At 44.9% G+C, this 18,527-nt stretch overlaps 1 protein-coding gene across 7 annotated transcripts in view; it reads left to right on the plus strand.

The window, feature by feature from the left end:
• Window positions 1-18,527, plus strand: part of WLS (Wnt ligand secretion mediator) — a 102,632-nt gene that overhangs the window by 51,025 nt on the left and 33,080 nt on the right. For all 7 annotated transcript variants that reach the window (XM_045584484.1, XM_036445016.2, XM_045584483.1 and 4 more), the window contains one exon: window positions 16,531-16,655. In XM_045584484.1, the coding sequence (XP_045440440.1) occupies window positions 16,531-16,655 (125 nt within the window). The remainder of the gene's footprint in view (window positions 1-16,530; window positions 16,656-18,527) is intronic.

Here is an 18,527-nt window from a genome sequence, read left to right on the forward strand (position 1 = left end):
CCTGGTTCTGTTCCTTCAAGCTTGTCAGAACTTTCTGTCCTTGAGTTCCTTGAGATACCTTATGTCCCTCCAGCTAATTTCTGCTTGAGCGTGTGTGGGTAAAGTTCTGTTACTTGTAACCAAATCATCTCTGTTTAAGACAACTTTCCCTGTATTTCATCTGATCATCTCTACAATTCTTCCTGGCAGAATGAGGAAACAGAGGATGAGGCCAGTTAATTGACTTGTCCAAAGTCTCTAAACTGGGAAATAGAAGGTTGCAAGTGAAGTGGCTCCAGGCATATCAATAGTGCTGTGAAGTGGTTTCCTGTTCTGAGTGGGTCCTAGACGACCCCCAAAGTCCCAGCTATTCTAACTCCCTTTTGCAGAGAGTCCTTGACTCACTGAAAATCCTTTGACTATAAAAATCTCATCCCTTCAGCTTTGTAAATGGGTGAGTTTGGGGACACTCACGTGTGAACCATTTTAGAAGACACCCCTTTGTTATTGGGTGGCTTAGTGTTGAAATGAGTGAGTTTTCTTGTGTTTTATTTTGTTATGTGCTACCCTGTGTTCATTTCTAGTCCTCGGGTAGGCAGACAGGGTTGCTGTACTGGAAGTGTATTTTTAGTCTGACATTAAAAAATGTATCATAGACACCAACACAGGAAGCAGCTTTTAGGTGAGTCAGTGTATAAATAACCAAAGAGCTTTCATAAAGGGACGGTAGGTCTTTTAATTTTACAATCCAACTTCTGAGCCTTTCTTCCCAACTTCATTTATTGGGCTCTTACTATGTGCTGTCCTGTTCTTTTCTTAGGATTTAAGATACAAAGATAAGTCCTTCATAATACAGTTTCAAAAAACATCATGACCCTTCTATTTTACCTTTTTTTAAATTATTATTTTGAGAGCAGGGACTGTACTTGTTCATTTTTTTGTGTCTTCATACTTAGCACAGCTCCAGGCACAGTAAATACTCAAGATGCATTCAAAATAATTAGTTAGAAGCTCACAGCCTAGTTCAGAGAAACAGAAACAAAAACTATACCATGTGTTCAGGGCTAAGTGTCCAAAGTATCCAGTGAATACCAACAGGGAAATGATTAACTCACTTATGAAAAAGTAATTTTTTAAGCGTCTTTATGGGTGGAGTCTTAAAAAGTGAAATTTGTGACCATCTACTTTCTGATGGCAAAGAAGTAATTCAAAGGCGGCTTCATTTTATTATGTGAAGCCAAAGTGTTTGGGCTGAATCCTCAACCTGACACTTACAAAGTATGTGACCTCTGGTAAGTTTCTGAACTTCCTTATACTTTATTATCTTCATCTAGGAAATAGAGGTAATAGTCATCCACCCTTACAGGATTGTTTTAAGGCTTCAACTAAAAGAATGCATGATGCTTTTACATAGTAAGTGCTTGGTGCATAATAAATGCTCAATAAAGGTGAGTTATTATTCTTGGTCTTGAGTAGAGAAGAGGAATGTGAGTTCTGAAGAGAACATAGAAGCCCAGAAAGGTGGGCAGGAGGGCAGAGTGTATAAAACAAGGAGCCAGGGGATGCTGCCACAGGCCTTTCATTACTTCAGGACAGTAGTTCTTAACTTTGGGTCAAGGATCGCAACCTCGGGAGAAACATGTACCCAGGCCCCATTCACACATATTGTATTCATATTTCTACAGGAGCCCTGAAAGTCATCCATGGAATTCAGAGGTTTGTGAATCTCAAAGTAAGAGCTCCAACTTCATGGTATAGTCCGTGGTTGGCAAACTGTGGCTCGCGAGCCACATGCGGCTCTCTGGCTCCTTGAGTGTGGCTCTTTCACAAAATACCACAGCCTGGGCCAGTCTATTTTGAAGAAGTGGTGTTAGAAGAAGCTTAAGTTTAAAATAGTTGGCTCTCAAAAGGAATTTCAATTGTACTATTGATATTTGGCTCTATTGACTAATGAATTTGCCGACCACTGATATAGGCAGATCTCAAGAGTGCCAAATACCATTAAAAACATGGAGAATACCCTTGTAAAATGGAAGATGTTATTAACATGTAAATTAAAATGTTTTGGAATAGAATAGTAATTCAGGTTGGGACAGGAATATGTGGGAGACAACCTCAGAAGTTAAGTGACTTCTCCAAGGTCACCTGGTTTGCAGGTAAGAAAGTCAGGACTAGCACCCATATTTTTCTACTGTGAAAAGCTATGAAATAACATGTTATATGCAAAGGACGGTGAGCCCATTTGTTAGGCTGTAGAAGAATTGCATATTGCAGAGAAAAGATAAGCTGCTGAAAGACAGAGGGGTCAGTTGGTGAGTTGCCTTGCTGACCAGGTGAAGACATCCAGAGTTTGATCCATCTGGAGAGAATCGAAGATCACGTGTCTAGTGCTGAAAGGAGATGTGGAATTCAGGATTTGAGGCTCCTCGCTTGTCCTTTGAATTATACAGCAGCTGGAAATCGCATTTCTTTTTCTTTCCTTCCCCCCCCCCCCCCCCAATCTGGACTCCTTGCATGGTGGTATTCCCAACAGGAGGGCATCTGTGAACTTTTTAATGGGAGAAGTCATAAAGCTGGGTTAGGGCTGTGTTTGCACAAGGGCTGGCTTCCGAGGCAGGTAAAATCTGACTCCCCTTCTGCTTTTCAGCTGCAGACACAGCATCGCTGCCACCACCAGCTGAGTGACTCGGAATCGAGGGGTTGCCAGTAATTGTGGGTTTAAGTCACAGAGGAAAAAGATAAGAGGCTAGCAAGGCTGGTTTTTCCACAATTAAATGTTGCCTCTCAGGCTTCTCTGACGGCAGGAATCCAGGAGGTCAGGAGCCACCAGCCATATTATTTTTCTCCCGGCTGCCTGCTCTCATTTGTATCCCCTCCTCATTCATGGGATCGAAGAAAAGATGGGTTGGAAATAAAAAGCTTGTTCTAGCCTACTTTTTCCTTTATGAAACTTGTCAGAAACAAAGCTTTCCCACGAAACAGATGGGACCCCTTCTGGTGGCTGACTCGCTCTGCCGGCAGCACAAAGGTATTTGGGAGGGAAGGGGGAAACCCATTGTTGCAATGCACGAATGTCCTTTTATAATAATGACTGTGCTTGCTCTCCCCGGTGGCATGCACTCTGGTATTTTTGTGTGTTTTTTTTGTGTTTTTTTTTTACTGTTTAACTCTTACCTGAGTCAAAGTCAAAGTTTTCATCCCTCATCACTCCAACTCTATTATAAGTGCCCTGAGGGTAGGAATGGTCATGCTGGTTTTTGTTTTTGCCAGAATGCCTCAAGTGTAGAAGGAAGTTAAAGGGGGGGTGGCAGTTTGGATGTTTGCATTCATGAATTGTTGGAACTAGAAGGACCTTCATCATCTTAGGATTCAACTTCAGTGTTTTAAAAAAAGAATGCCATGGGTAAAGCGACTTACTCAAACTGTACAGCTAATTAGTGGCTTTCCTAGAGCCAGAAACAGGTCTCCTAACTCGTGACCTAATGGGAAAGAACTTGAGCTGTGGAGTCAGACAAACCTGAGTTCATATTTCACCTCCCTCCCACACGAGCGGTGTGATTGTGGGCCTCAGTGTTTTTTTTTTTCATTTTGTGCTTGTAGATGATCGTGTATAGCCGTCTGGCATCTATGTGTGGCTGAAAACGTCTGCACATATTAGGCACTCAAAAATGTGATGTCTTAAGGATCATCGTTTTATTTATTTTTAAAATATGAGACCCTCTATAAGAAACATTTCTACCATCTCTTCAATATTAGAACATGCAGTCCTGTTGCTTTTGATGAGAACTTAGGAGGGAGAGCAGGCTAATAGGGCTCTAAGGTGGATGCAGCTTAGAATGAGCTGGAAATAGAAATGGATCCTGCCGACAGGTGCAATGCCTTCTGCCTTCTCCTGTCACCCCTCAATGGAAGGGAGTTGGGTTGGTTCGTTCAGCAGTTCCTAATGGAGTGCCTACTATGCTGAGAAAGAGACTAGCGATGCAGGGATGTGGGGCGGCGGGGGAGATGAACAAACCAACAGGCCCAACTGGCATCAGAAGTGATAGGAACATAAATGATCACAAGTGATGTGATGAAAGAGGGGAAGGCCATGGGCTAAGGGAGGAGCACCCGGGAGGACGCTGCCCAGACTCAGTAATCAGGGGCAAGTTTGTGGAGGTGCATGGCGAGACAGAGGCAGAGGGGTTGCCAATATTACCAAAAGGGAAAGAACTCGATTTATTTAACTCTACACTAAGGAAAAGACTGAAGGTGGTGGCTGGAGAGAGAGAGAGAGAGAGAGAGAGAGAGAGAGAGAGAGAGAGAGAGGAAAAGGGAAAGGGAAGGGGCTTATCACTCGTTAGTGTAGGTGGCTTTTATTGAGGGGGGGACAGTGGAGGTTTTTCAGGGCTCAACCAAGGGTCGTCGTTTTTATTATGCTTCCTTCTGGTTCTCAGATACACGTGCCTTCTGCACCTTCTCTGTGTTATTACGGATCTATCCATACTTTAGAAGCCTGGGAGGGAACCCAGTATTGCTTATTGCTCCCCAGAGCTTGGGTCCAGGGAATGTCCTGGCTGATGGATCAAGAGAAGGACCTGACCTGCAGATAGAACCCCTAAAGCCGAGTGCAGTCATTCCACCCCTTTTCCCCCTCCCCCACCCCACCCCCCATAAGCCTTTGAGACAAATACTCTGTGTGAGTAACACTGGCCTGACTCCAGCAATAACACAGCTGTTGAAACAGCTTAGTCACCAGGGCGATGGAGGGGGTGTGCGCGGGAATGCTGGGGTGCAGTGATCTGACATTTAGCGGGCTGGCAGCAGCCCGGAGAGCCTCCGCAGGTCTGTGGGAGAGTTTGGAGAGGATCTGCTTCCTGTCCACAAGCATCCCCTTGTTTCTTTTGAAGCCCAACCATAATCCTGGGCAGAGCAGACTGAGGAGAGGAAGAAATGGATCACTCCTTCTAGACACCAGGTCTCTCCCCCTTCACGATCCGTGTTTATTTCCTGGATAACTTTTGTTTTCTGCCCCAGGGTAAGCTGGGTGTAATTTAGATATGGTGAAGAGGGAAAAGGTGCTCACTTAATCTTATCTAAAAATCTTTAACTTCTGGATATCCAGGTGGTGTCTGAAGAAGTTACAAGGGCAAGTCCTGGCATTTCTGCCTGACCTTGCTTGGATTCCTTTAGCAGGTGCAGCTGCCAAAACTCTTGCCTACAGGACTTTGGGCAGATCTGGGCAAAATCCTGAGCCAGTGCCACCAGGCTTTGGGAGGGCTGATACACTGTCACAGAATGACCCTGTTCCTCATCCTGGGCTTCTGCTGCACTGTTTGTTTTGGAAGCTGTTGAGTTAAATTAGCCACCCCCCTCCCTTCCTGGCGACTGTATGAGAATACAGCTATCAGTCTGTGAACTCTGCCATCGTCAATTCTATTTTTAGCTTCAGTGTGAATGAAGCTCTCTAATTGCATTCAGAGAGAGAGGGAGGGAGGTAAGTAGGGTGGAAGAGGAAGAAAGAGAGAGAGGTAGAGAGGGAGAGAGAGATTTCCATAACCATCAAGTCAACTGTTCTAAATGCGCTGTGCACTGGCAGCGTCCTGGGAGAAAGCACAGAAGCCACCGTGTGTTTCCCCCCCCTGGCTGTCAGGATCGTTTTCTGTCCCCGTTTATGTTGATTACAGTCTTCTAGGAAAGAGCTGTTGCCACAGAGGTTTCCCAGTGTGTTCACACTTGCCGCTTGGATGATTTTGATTTCTCTGGCTTTGTTGGAAAAGATCGGTTCATTGTGGAGTTCAAATTCCATGGAAAGCAGGCAAGGTGTTATTTTCTATATTCTCTTAAACATGCCGAGAACCGAAAGGACAACAGGCTCAGTTCCATGTAGATCTCTCTGTCCCACACCAAGTCCCAGGCTGCCTTTCACACAGCTTCCAGATCTCCTTGCTTAAACATCCTTATAATAAAATGCTGCAACTCAGAGCAAACTCCTTCCCTCTGTCATCAGGTTCTTCCTGCCAAGCTTTGCCTAGTCTCGCTGCTCCTCCCTGACCACACCAGGCTACTTTGAGCTTCCATGACTTTTTATCCACGTGGCTTCCCCTGCCTGTAATCCCTTCTCCTACGGTGTGACCTCGTGAATTCTTACTCACCAGTGATTCACAGAGGACCATCATCTTGTCCAGACGAGGTGATGTGGAAGATCAATATTCCATGCTACCATCCTTGTCCCCCTACCAAGCACTGTGGGTACCTTTGTGCTGACAAGGTTCTTTACATGTACTTGTGATGTCGTACTGCCCACAGGGAATTATACTTATTTATGTATATACCTGCCTTTCCCACTTTACTGTGAAAAAATGATGGCAGTGACTTTGCCATATATGTCCTTTTATGCCATATATGTCCTTTCGTGCATGGAGGGGGAAAATGAACTGGATTGGATGGTCCGTCTAGTGTTATGGTTTTCAGAGGTAGATTGATTCCATCTTGGTGGCAGCACCAGCTGTTGGGACTCCTAAGGTCCTGATGGGTTTCTTTTCAGTCCTAGAAACATAAGCCTGAGCAGATTATCAGAAATGTGACATGTTATACCCAGAAGGCTGCACAATTTTCCTTCTCTGGAATCTCTTGCCTATAGTTCCATTTATTATCTTTTTAAATATATATATATATATATTATTGATTTTGTACAGAGAGGAAGGGAGAGAGATAGTTAGAAACATCGATGAGAGTCATCGATCAGCTGCCTCTTGCACACCCCCTACTGGAGATATGCCCACAACCAAGTGCCCTTGACCGGAATCGAACCCGGGACCCTTCAGTCCCCAAGCCAATGCTCTATCCATTGAGCCAAACCAGTTTCGGCCCATTTATTATCTTATTCCCATAGCCCAGTGGTCGGCAAACTCATTAGTCAACAGAGCCAAATATTAATAGTACAACGATTGAAATTTCTTTTGAGAGCCAAATTTCTTAAACTTCTTCTAACACCACTTGTTCAAAATAGACTTACCCAGGCGGTGGTATTTTGTGGGAAGAGCCACACTCAAGGGGCCAAAGAGCCACATGTGACTCGCAAGCCGCAGTTTACCGACCACTGCCATAGCCTTAGACAGGCATGATGCACACTTCAAAGTCTCACCTTTTATTGCTTTTCTTCACCCTTTCACTCTAGACCAGGTGGGAGGATTCTGGTTTCTAGTCTCTGCATTTACAGCCTGTCTCCTCCTTTACACCCAGTAGCCCTCTTAAGTAGAACACTAGTGCAGCCCCCTATCATTATTCAGATGTGAGGGATACAGGAGACAGTGCCTCCCTCAGGACCGTGTCCCCTAAAAGCTCCCTTCCCACGCAGTCCTGGGGAACAGGCACGTTGTTTCTTGATGGAACCTTTAGGCCAAATTTGAGGACCATCCTCTTTTTTCCTGAAGGACATGTGGGGGTGGGTAGGGAAAGGGAAGCAGGGAGTGGGAAAAGAAAGTGAATGCCACCGAAATACAGCAAACCATAGGCCACACGTGTGAAGTGTAGAGGTGATGAAGTGATGGAGGAGATCTGGGGCTGTAGGAGTATTTGGAGAAAGAAAGATGCTATTTGTTAATTTGGCAAGTTTTCGGTGGATAGCTCTTGTATAAAGGCATGGGTGGTGGAGCTGTGAACAAGACTGAGGCAGTTCCTGCCTTTTAGCAACGTCTCCATCCAAGTGGGAGGAGGGTGGGGAGAGAGAGAGACAGGTGAGTAGCAGGTAGTTGCCCTGTGGTAGGAAACATGTTACAGAGCTGTACACAGTGGCTGGGGGAGCAACAGCAGGGTACTTCATCGAGTTTTGACGGGTGAGGGAAAGTGGGTGAGAATCTGCAGATGTCTTGAGGATGAGAGGATGAGAAGGAGTTATTTGGTACAGGTGGGGATGCCAAGCACCATATGCAGAGGACTGTCAGAAGAAAAGAAACCCTCTTCTAATTCACGCTCACATGAGCATCATTTGAAAACTCAGTGTGCCAGTAGAGACTCTGAGCGCACCAAGAGTAGGTAACCTTGAGCAGCAGCAGCCTTAGACTAGCAGTCAGCATTTACCAAGTGCTTACTGCATGCCAGGGCTGTGCTGAGTGATCACACGTGTTATCTCATGTAATGCTCTCAGCCAGAGTTGAACAGACATTGCTGTTACCCCCAGTCTGTGGGCGGAGAAGTTCAGTGACTTACCCACCGCTACACAAGCACCACTGCCAAGGTCGTCCGTCCACCATCCAGGCTGTCTCTCTCCAGGGCCTGAACTCTTCTCCATTTTCCACGGCAGGAGGTGGTGGCGGGCTATGTCCAAAGTGACCAGCCTTGGTGGTGGTAGGAGCAGGAAAGGGATCATGAGATAGGAACCTGGGAGCCGGGTTAGCACCAGGAGCCAGGTCTGAGTCTTTTAATGTCATTGAAAGAGTTTCAGCATTAGACTGAGGACAATACAAAAGGCATTCAGGGTATTTTGGAAATTATCTCTCTGGCTACAGAGTGAAAAACAGAGGAATGAGGCATCGGTTTGAGTCATCTAGGTCTGAGGCAATAGTGGCCTTGAACAAGGGGAGAGGCAGTGAGGGACGAGGGAAGTACAGTAGAGACACACACACAGTGGGAAGGGAGCAGGCAGATTTGAAACTCAGGAGGAAAACTGAACTTGAGAAGGTGGCTGGCATCCCTGGAGCAGACGAGTCACCCTCAGAGCAAGTGTGCTGAGTTAGAAGGGGAGAGAGCTCCTCTCCATCCTAATGAACACCACCGATGTCATTTTTCTGTATTCTGTGGTGCTTCAGATGCATTTGCTTCTGAAACAATTGATGTCCCAGCTCCTTGTCCGAATGAAGGTATCAGTGCAGTAGGGTGCAATAGGGATACATGGATGTTTTCTAACTGAGGTGTCACTTTGCAGAGGGCCGGATGTGAGCAGTGCTTTCCCGTCCTAATCATGTTTCATAGATTGGCATTTTATTACACCCAAAGGGCTTTGCCTAGGAGGTATTGCTTCAGAGCTTAGCAAGGGACCATTTTGGATGATGCTTAGGAAAATGTCTTCTTACCCATGGGAAATATTTTCCCACCAGGCAAATGCTTGACGTGATGGGGACAAATGAGATAGGCAAATGTGAACTAAACTGTTAGGCTGCTTTGTAAAATCATCGTACTCGTTCATTTTCATAACTGCTCACACCCAGGCCTGTAGGTCATCTTAAGAAAACAGCCAGGGCCAAATCTGTAATGAGCTGAGTCCCTTTTCGCCAGACCTATCCATGGATAGAGGACAGGGTTTGCTTTGTTATTTCCTTAATTAAAAGCGTCAAGAAAATACAAGCCAGGTCAGAGAGCGTTTGATTGGGGGAAGGAACACTGGCATAAATAACCCCAGATTATATGTCTGCTGGAGGCTGTGAGGAGGCTGGTGCGGGCGTCCTCCTTCAGAGGTTACCCAAACAATCCCGCTGAGGGACAGGCACCCCTATGGAATGTAGGAATGCATATGAGGGTTTTGAAACCTCTTTAATTTTTTTTCCTTCAGCGCAAGGGCCCAGGATAATCAGGGTTTCTCAGGGAACCTCTGACAACCACAAAATAATTATTTATTTCCTCTAAACCCTTTCCCCTTTATTTCCAGTTAATTGGTCAACAGTGTAATCTAACCATCCGGGGACTGGAAGGAAAGGGAACTTTTCAAGTGACTGTGTTCCCAGTAGTCCTGTCAGCAGCCTTGGGAAGTGGGTCCCACTATTTCTAGCTTGCAGAGCTGGAAACTGAGACTTGTTCAAGGTCTCTCAGCCAGAAAGACATACAGATAGGTTTCAGAAGCAGATCTCTTTGGCCCCAAAACTCTTTGTACTATCCTAGCTGGCAAATGCCCATTTCAAAAATGTAATGCCTTCCAGATCCATCCATGCTATTGCAAAGGGTAAGATTTCATTCTTTCTTTTTAAAAATCTATACTTTTTTATATAGTACAGAAAGGGAGAGGGAGATAGAGAGAGACATCCACAGCTGCCTTCGGCATACCCATAACTGGGGATCAAGCCTGCAACCTGGGCATGTGCTCTGATGGGGAATCGAACCCGGGACCTCTGGGGCCATGGGATGATGCTCAATCATTTCATTTCATTCTTTTTTATGGCTGAGTAACACCTGAAACTAATTCAAAATAATACTGAATACAAACTGTAATTGAAAAATAATTTTTTTTAAAAGTGTAAGTGAAAAGCATTTTGATTACTTCCTCATTAGCCTCATCTTTCATCACTTCATTCTCCCCCTCCCTGCTCCCAAGGATTGTTCTTATATTAAACAGCTGCCCTGACTTCTTTCCCAGCTCGCTGTCCCCCTGGCATCTTTGGCTCATTCCAAAGGACTTGCTCTCCTCTTTGACTTTGCACGTGTCTTCAGCAAACAGATGCACAAATGCTTTTCTCCTGCGGGGCAGGGCAGGTTAACACTAGCACAGAGATAAATGCTTCCTCAGGGTTTGATTGAGTGATGCTTCCTAATCCGGAAAGGCACAGGTCTTTCCACCTGGAATGGTCCTCAGCCATCTGGGACTGCTTCCCCAGAACCCTGGAGCGCAGGTTTCCTCATGTCAGAGCACCACCCCCATCACAGGCTGGAAATAGTAAGTGTGAAGAGCCACAGTGCCTTTCCACACCTCCCTCCCCATTCGGGATGGATTTTCCACCCAACAGAAATGTGTCTCCAAAGCCATTTGAGAAAAGGGAAGCTTGGCCAGCCCACAGTATAGCAAGGCCACTTCTCTGGTACACTGTGGAAAAACCATGTGTTTCCAATCTATAAATGCCCAATGCTGACACGTTACAACTTTCCCCACCATGGAACTGGAATAACCAGTGCTCTTGTTTTATAGGGAAGGTTCTCTAGGTGCCAGAGGTAGCCTTGGCCTTCCTGCCATTCTCCCAGGGAGTGCAAATTGGATCCTTCACTTTCATTATCTCTGGGCGTGGGGATGGGGAAAAGGGGAGGATTGCCCACGCAGTATCCCAGGAGTCATGAAACTGGTGTTTTATTTCATGCAACATAGTCATTAAAGCTGAACTTTACTTCCGAGTCCATCGGAGGCAGGAGAGAAATGGTTCAGGTGGCTGACTTCACAGGTTTGCTGAGCTCCTTAACCCAGAGCTTTCCTCTTTCCGAGTTCTGTGTCCTGGGTTCAGATAGGAGTTCATAGTGGACATTCCCATGTTCCTGAAACCTGGTGGTTATTTTGAGTCAAAGGTAGGGATGAGAGTTGTACTTCCCTAGTAAAAGGATAACAACAATAGTGAATCCTTTCTGCTTTTGGCACTGCACTAAGCATTTTTTTTCTTTTAAAAAAATATGTTTTTATTGATTTTAGAGAGAGAAGAAGGGAGAGGGAAAGATAGCAACATTAATGATAAGAGAGAAGCATTGATTAGTTGGCTGCCTCTTGCACGCCCTCTACTGGGGATTGAGCCCTCATTTCAGGCATGTGCCCTGACCAGGAATCAAACTGGGGACCTGTTGGTTTATAGGTTGACACTTAATCACTGAGCCACACTGGCCAGGCTGTAAGTATTTCGATGCGTAACTAATTTAGTGATCACAGACTCCTAAGACAGTGGTCAGCCAACTCAATAGTCAACAGAGTCAATTATCAACAGTACAACTATTGAAATTTCTTTTTAGGGCCAAATTTTTTAAACTTAAACTTCTTCTAATGCCACTTCTTCAAAATAGACTCGCCCGGGCCATGGTATTTTGTGGAAGAGCCACACTCAAGGGCCAAAGAGCCACATGTGGCTCGCTAGCCTCAGTTTTCCAACCACGGTCCTAGGAGACAAGTCTTATTCCAACAGGAAAAGAGCCTGAGCATTTGTCCCAGAGTGATATCACAACATCCACTGAAGGAGAGCTGAAGGGTCACTGGAACTGGCTATTCTCCCTGTGGTTTCCATATATAAGTGCACCACAAGAAACAGTAAAGGCTGTAAGACTGTAGGCCATGAAGCTCTAGAAGCTTGAGGCCATTGTTCCTAAGGGTGTGACTTTTGAGTCTTGTCTTCTCCGTCTCACAAACAGGAATGATGACACCTTCCTGCTGCCAGCTGCCTAGGAAGGAAGCAGGCGATGAGTGAGGTTTAGGCAGAGTGTGGGGTCAAGTGCATGAACAGTCACAGAAAGCTTTAGGAAGACCTTGCCTCTATGGTGGAATGGAGAGAAGGGAATGGTGGTGTGGGAGAAATGTCTCCTCCACAGAGTGACTCAGGCCGCCTCCGGTTCTGTGAGCTGACCTGCGCAGAGATTGTCTTTCATTTAGTTTCGGTTTAGTTTCTGTTGTTAGTGAATTGGAAGGAAGCTTCTCTCAATTAGTCTGGTAAGAATGACCTATACAGCCTCATGATGTCTATGGGCCGGAGCGCAAAGCAGCTGTCACCAGCCGATGAGGCTTAGTCCCCTATCTAAGCCCTACCTGCCCCTGGTCACACATCTGGTTAGGGGCAGAACCACGACATGAACCCAGGTGTCCCCAGGCTCCCAGCTCTGTGCGGTTGGGATCACATCATGCTTCCCTAGTCAGTTTTCTGAAATGACTGGAGTTCAGCAGTTCTTCAGTGGGTTTCAGTAGTTCTTCCCATCAAAGCTCATATCAGGGAACTCCAGATATATTACACGCCATGCTGGCTTTTCCCAGGAACATGGGTATTTCTCTCTTATGGAAATATGCAAAGGGTGCTTGGTCAGTGTTGAATGGCCCCTTGCACACAGTGTGATTGATTCAACTGTTAAGTTTCTCTTGAAGTCTACTGGTTTCTACCAACAAAGGTAGTAGTGGAGAGTAGGAGGACTTTGGGCTGATCCAGACCAAGGCTTATGTCCCATCTCTGCCATGGTATTGCTATTACTGCAATGTATTACTATGTATTCTTGGGCAATTTATATAACTTCCTCTTCAGAGGATGACTGTGAGGACTGTAAGTTTTTATTAAAGACATGTGGCTCTGTGGTTGAGCATTGACCGATGAACAAGAAGGCGGTGGTTCGATTCTGGTCAGGGCACATGTCTGGATTGCAGGCTTAATCCCCAGTGTGGAGCGTGCAGGAGGCAGTTGATCAATGATTCTCTCTCTCTCTCCCTATTTTATTTTAAATAAAAATCTGTTTTAAAAAACACACAAAATGATGGTTGCCTCTTAAGACAGTTTCAAAAGAATTGTCACTCTCCTGTTACCAACAACAATATGACTTTAAGTGACTTAATATCTGAGGACCTTAGTTTATTTCCTAATCAAAGGAAATATCCATGCTCATTTAGTACAGTTGTTGGGAAAATTAAATGAAAGCAGGGGAAGTCACAGGGCTTCATACAGAGAAGTTGCACATGAAAAAGTGTTTTAAACTTTTGTTTTTAACCGCGTATGTTAAAACAGTTTGGGGATTCCCAGCAGATGGGATGAACTCAAAGCTGGGAACTGGCCAGGCTGCAAACCTGTCTGGCTTCTTTCTGTCTCTGAGGCCCCTGCTCTGAACCAGGCCCATCCCTAACATTAGTAGGGCCCAGGGCAAGAGTACCTATGAAGGTATGGCTGCCGTATGTCTAAACATTTAAAAGTGATAAGTAAGGCCAACAAATTGTTAAGATAAATAAGGTCTGACATCTAATTGAAACAAATTTGCCTTCATAATGGACCGGAAGGCCAGGATTCTTGGACTCCTTGGGATTCTGTGCCAAAATGTGACTGACCAGGCAGTGTGGGCCCCTGGACGCCTTTTGTTCCCACCCCTGTATCCATCCTGTGCAGAAAGGGGCCTTGAGTGCTTGTGGGTGGACACCCCAACCTCCAAGCCCAATCTCTATTCACAGCCTCTTACAGATAGCGGCCTTTGAACACTCCTGAGTCCAGAGGTGCATTTATGCTTCTGTAATACCCCTTGGGGGCCAGATGTGAGGAAGAACCCCCCTCCTTCACCTTTCAGGCTGTGGAAGTGGCTCAGAGAGGTCTGGGTAGGATATTCTGGCGTCCCAGGCTCCTGGAATATGGTCTAGAAGTTGGGGGAGGAGTTAGGCTCTGGGTGGGCATGTACCCTTCTCTAAGGTTTTCTCATCCTCTGAGAAAGGGAACAGCTGGAAAAGGGCCCCTCTTACCTGTGGCTAAGGCCAGTGCTGCGCTGAACCCTAGTGCTCCAAGGAGCCCAAATCGTGAATTGACAGCTTCTCTTACAGCTTTTCTGATTTGTATTCTTGATCTATATGGTTCTACAAGTGCCCTTTCAACAGATTGAAAGCCCCAATTTCTAATCCCACTTAGAAATAAAAAAAAGATATCCCTTGGTGCCTAGTACTAAAGCTCTGGCCAATTCCTTCTATTGACCACTAAGGCTGCCAGTAGGGAGCAGTTGCAGCCGGCCTTGCCCCTAGCCTAGAGGGAAAACAATGGTCAAGCATTGCTTCTGCCCAGCTGGGCCCCCCACAGTTCCTCCTACAGACTCTTCCCCATGAAAAGCCCTGGGTCTTTGTAATGCCTGGTCCTCAAGGCCAGAGTCTCCCCTCAGACTGTGTGGTGATGGGAACTGGGGGGACCAATGATTCTATGTACAGACTTTGACCCAGTCACCCTGTTGTTGGCACCAGGCCTCATCTCTGTCTTCCGCAACATCTGGTGCTTTCAAGTTCAGAGTGCCCTGGGAGTCTATGGGACATGTTGGCCAATACTCCTTCTGTGGGAGTTTAGGCTGTGCCTGTCTCTATGGCTGTCAGAAATCCTACTTTAACTATTTTTCATCTGTAAGAAATTAGCTGAAACCTGTGGCCCACTCATTTATATACAGTTTCCCCTTGTGATTCAATAGTCGCGCACACATGTGTGTGTGTGTGTGTGTGTGTGTGTGTGTGTGTGTGTAATTTCAGGAGAAAGACAAGTAGCCAATTCACCATGTTTGACTAGATTTAAATACTAATAAAGTTGCAGATCTGATGTTCATGGAGGATTTCATCTACATTAGAATGGCCTCAGATCCCTTCTTTTCTGCATCATTTCTTCCCCTTTCTGGATATTTGCAGAGAAGTGAGGATTTATGGCACTATCATATCGACCTCAAACCACAGGGATGCCAATGGTAGGAAAGCCCTAAGTTCCCAGACAGCAGTTATTGGTTCTCCTGTGTGTGTTCAAGTTCCAGAGCCTAGAATTGAATGCAGTCTCATAACCCCAGTGGGAGCCAACGCTCCAATCATTTCAGAAATGTGGTCTGTCCTATTTTTATTCCCCATTACAGCCCTTTGTTCTTGAACTTGCTTAACATAGCATAAAACAGACAAATGAATAGATGCAATCTTTATGAATTTAAACTCCTTAATGAGTTCTTAGGTGAGTTAAACCTATTCATGGTCCTTACTGTTATGGAATAATGTGTGGACATTCCTGTGTATAATTGTGTACTCATTAATGTGTTCCTACCTATGTATAAGTCATTAATTTTGGGGAAAAACCCTTCATCTTCTGGGTTAACATTGTCCACAATATGAAGAAGGGGTTTTACCTTTTAGAGAAGTAGCAGATAATATATATCCTATATAATAAAAGGCTAATATGCAATTGACCAGAAGCGGAATGACCAGTTGCTCAGCACAGGAGCTGCCCCCTGGTGGTTGGCCAGAAGCCGGCCTCATGACTGGCGAGCACAGTGGCAGCACTAAGGACCCCTCAGCGGACATCATCCAAGGGTCCTGGACTGCAAAAGGGTGTAGGCTGGGCTGAGGTGACTCCCCCTCCCCAGTGCATGAATGTTCTGTACCAGGCCTCGTGTGTGTGTGTGTGTGTGTGTGTGTGTGTGTGTGTGTGTGTGTGTGTTTCAGAGAGGAAAGGAGAAGGAAAGAAATATCAATGATGAGAATCACTGGGGACCAAGTCTGTAACCCAGGATGTGCCCTGACTAGGAATTCAGGTTCATAGGTTGAACTCTGGTTCAACCACTGAACCACATAAGCCAGGCCAGATCTTATATTTGAGAGCTTATTGCAAGTAATGTTAACAAGAGTGCTGTTAGACTACAGTATGTCCAGAAGAAAGCACCAAAGGTATTTAAATCATGTTTCTGAGAGGAGTTGAAAAACCTGGTCACATTTCTCTCAGGGAGGAGAGAAAACACAAACAGATATGAGACATGGCTTTCAGGGCCTAACAAACTTCTATAGAAGAAGTACCTTACCTTCCATGTGATTCCTCTGGGCAGACCTAGAACCTGTAGTGCAGGTTATAGGAGGATAAGTGTTGAATGAGTCAGAATAAGACCATCTGAGCTGCCTCAGAGAGAGTGAGGCCCCCATCTCTGCACAGCAGTAATAAAAGGGGACCTATAATCTAGCTAGACATTCATTTAATGACTTTTAAGTCTCTAGAGTTAGAATTTCAGATTTGGAATTTGATATGCACTAAGTATCTATCTATCTATCTATCTATCTATCTCTATCGTCTATTTATCTTATTGGTTTCCATGGCAGAACCTATAAGAATTTTTTAGCTGTGTCCAAAGCTATTTTGGAATTGTGAGTTCTTTCTCTTGCAGGAGAAAATGCAGAAGTTTCCATGGACGTTTCCCTGGCTTATCGTGATGATATGTTTGCTGAATGGACTGAAATGGCCCATGAGAGAGTGCCTCGGAAACTCAAGTGTACCTTCACATCCCCCAAGGTAGGATTCCTTGTTGTCTAATTTGTTGGAGTTTTTATTGTTGATTTCCAGGTATGCGGGAAGATATGCTTTACAATTAACAGACATGTTCCTTATTCCTTAGCATGCATAACCCACATTATCATTTGTCTTAGTAGAGAAAAGGGCTGTGTAGATATTTCCTGTCCTGGCAAAGGAGGAAAGAATAGAAGGAATGTCTGTCTGAAGTGGTTTAGTTGTTTCTCTGAAATACTTCCATAAAAATAAATTCTTCATTCTTTGGTTAATAGCTGAATGTGTCTGAAGAAAATTGCTGAATTACTTTGATATATAAGAACCTTGATATTGGATTAGTGCTGAGTCTACTTCTCTTTTTCTTTGGCTTCTCTTTGCTGCCAAAGTTCATGTGTAGGTATGAAGACTAAAAATCCCATTGACCACAGACAGAAAGACATGCTCAGTCTTCTAATCCATCTTTAAGACTCTCCCTTCTCTTGTTCTTCTAGGAGAACTCAGCCAACCACCCATGGAAGGGAGATTGCTATGCTGCATTAAAAATATGGGAACATTTTCTTTGGGGCAAAGGCCCAAAGATTGATTCAGTGACCTCCAGGGATAGTGGGATTTGATGATTAAAGGACCAAATCAAAATTAGCTGGAGGCCCTTTATAAAAGTCAAGTGTTGCCCTTACACATGCCTCCCTGATATTCTGACCCCTCACCCTTACTTACCCCTCTGCTCTTAAAAGTCTCTGTGAAGGTAAAATGGAGCCATAGTTACTATTACTCATGGTTACCCACATTCCCCAAGGGTGCTGATGTGGTGCACCAGCAATGATAGGTGATCTCTGATGGTCCTTCAGGTACAGAAATGGTCTCATTTTCTTTGTGTGAAGTGTATGAGAGGCCAAACTTTATGAGAGCACATTCTTGAGTATGTCATTTGTCACACGGCATCTCTAGATCAATTGCTCCTGAAGGATTTGGATAGCTTTGTAATACCTACTCCATTGTTTTGTTTAGTTCCTTTCCTAGCATTGGCCTTTTGCTTTTGCCGCTAACTATAATGTTGAGATTCCCTGTGGAATTGTGAGAATGGCAGGTTGAAGCCTCTCAGTACCATGCCCCTCCCCTGTCCATCCTACCTTGAGGAGGAGTAAGACGGGGCATGCTCACAGAATTAACATTAAGTAAAAGCATGGATTTGAAGCAAAGCATATCTTCAGTTCTAGGCTGTATCACTTATTGTCTGCATAACTTTAGGCAAATTTACTTATTCTGTCTGAGCTTCAATTTCCCTTCTGTAAAATGGAATAATAATAATAATAATGATGATGATATAATGATGATATATGAGTCTTTGTAAGGACTAGACAGAATAGTGAACATAAGCAGAATGACCTTATCGTGTAACATGTAGTCTGGGACACATTTGAGAATGAAAGAGGATGTTAATCAGATGGGCCACTAGAACTCTCATGGGCACAAGCACCTATTGGGGCACCTGACATTTATTAAGTCTCTGTTCCGGGTTCCATAGACTAGAGCTACAGCAAGCATGATCTGGGACTGACAGCTTCAACATCATCTGAGAGCTTGTAGGAAATGTAGATTCTAAGGGTAAAAAAAAATAAAAAATCTGAAGGGTCAAAATCGCAGCGGGCAGGAGCAAAGAATCTGTTTCTAGAGGATTTCGATTTCTTTTCCTAAGCTTGATAAAATTTGAGAGCCACTGCCCTAGACCCTTTGCTGAGTGCCAAATATAGTTCCACTTGCAACAAAAATAAAGCCACCTGGAATTGTTTGGGGAGCCTTCAGGGGACAACCGGTGGGTGAAAATGAGTGGTAGAGGGAAACTGGAAGTAGCAGGAGAGGGGACTATCTAATATGTTC

The sequence above is a fragment of the Pipistrellus kuhlii genome, unplaced genomic scaffold (genome assembly GCF_014108245.1).
Source record: "Pipistrellus kuhlii isolate mPipKuh1 unplaced genomic scaffold, mPipKuh1.p scaffold_m20_p_2, whole genome shotgun sequence".
NCBI classification, from domain to species: Eukaryota; Metazoa; Chordata; class Mammalia; order Chiroptera; family Vespertilionidae; genus Pipistrellus; species Pipistrellus kuhlii.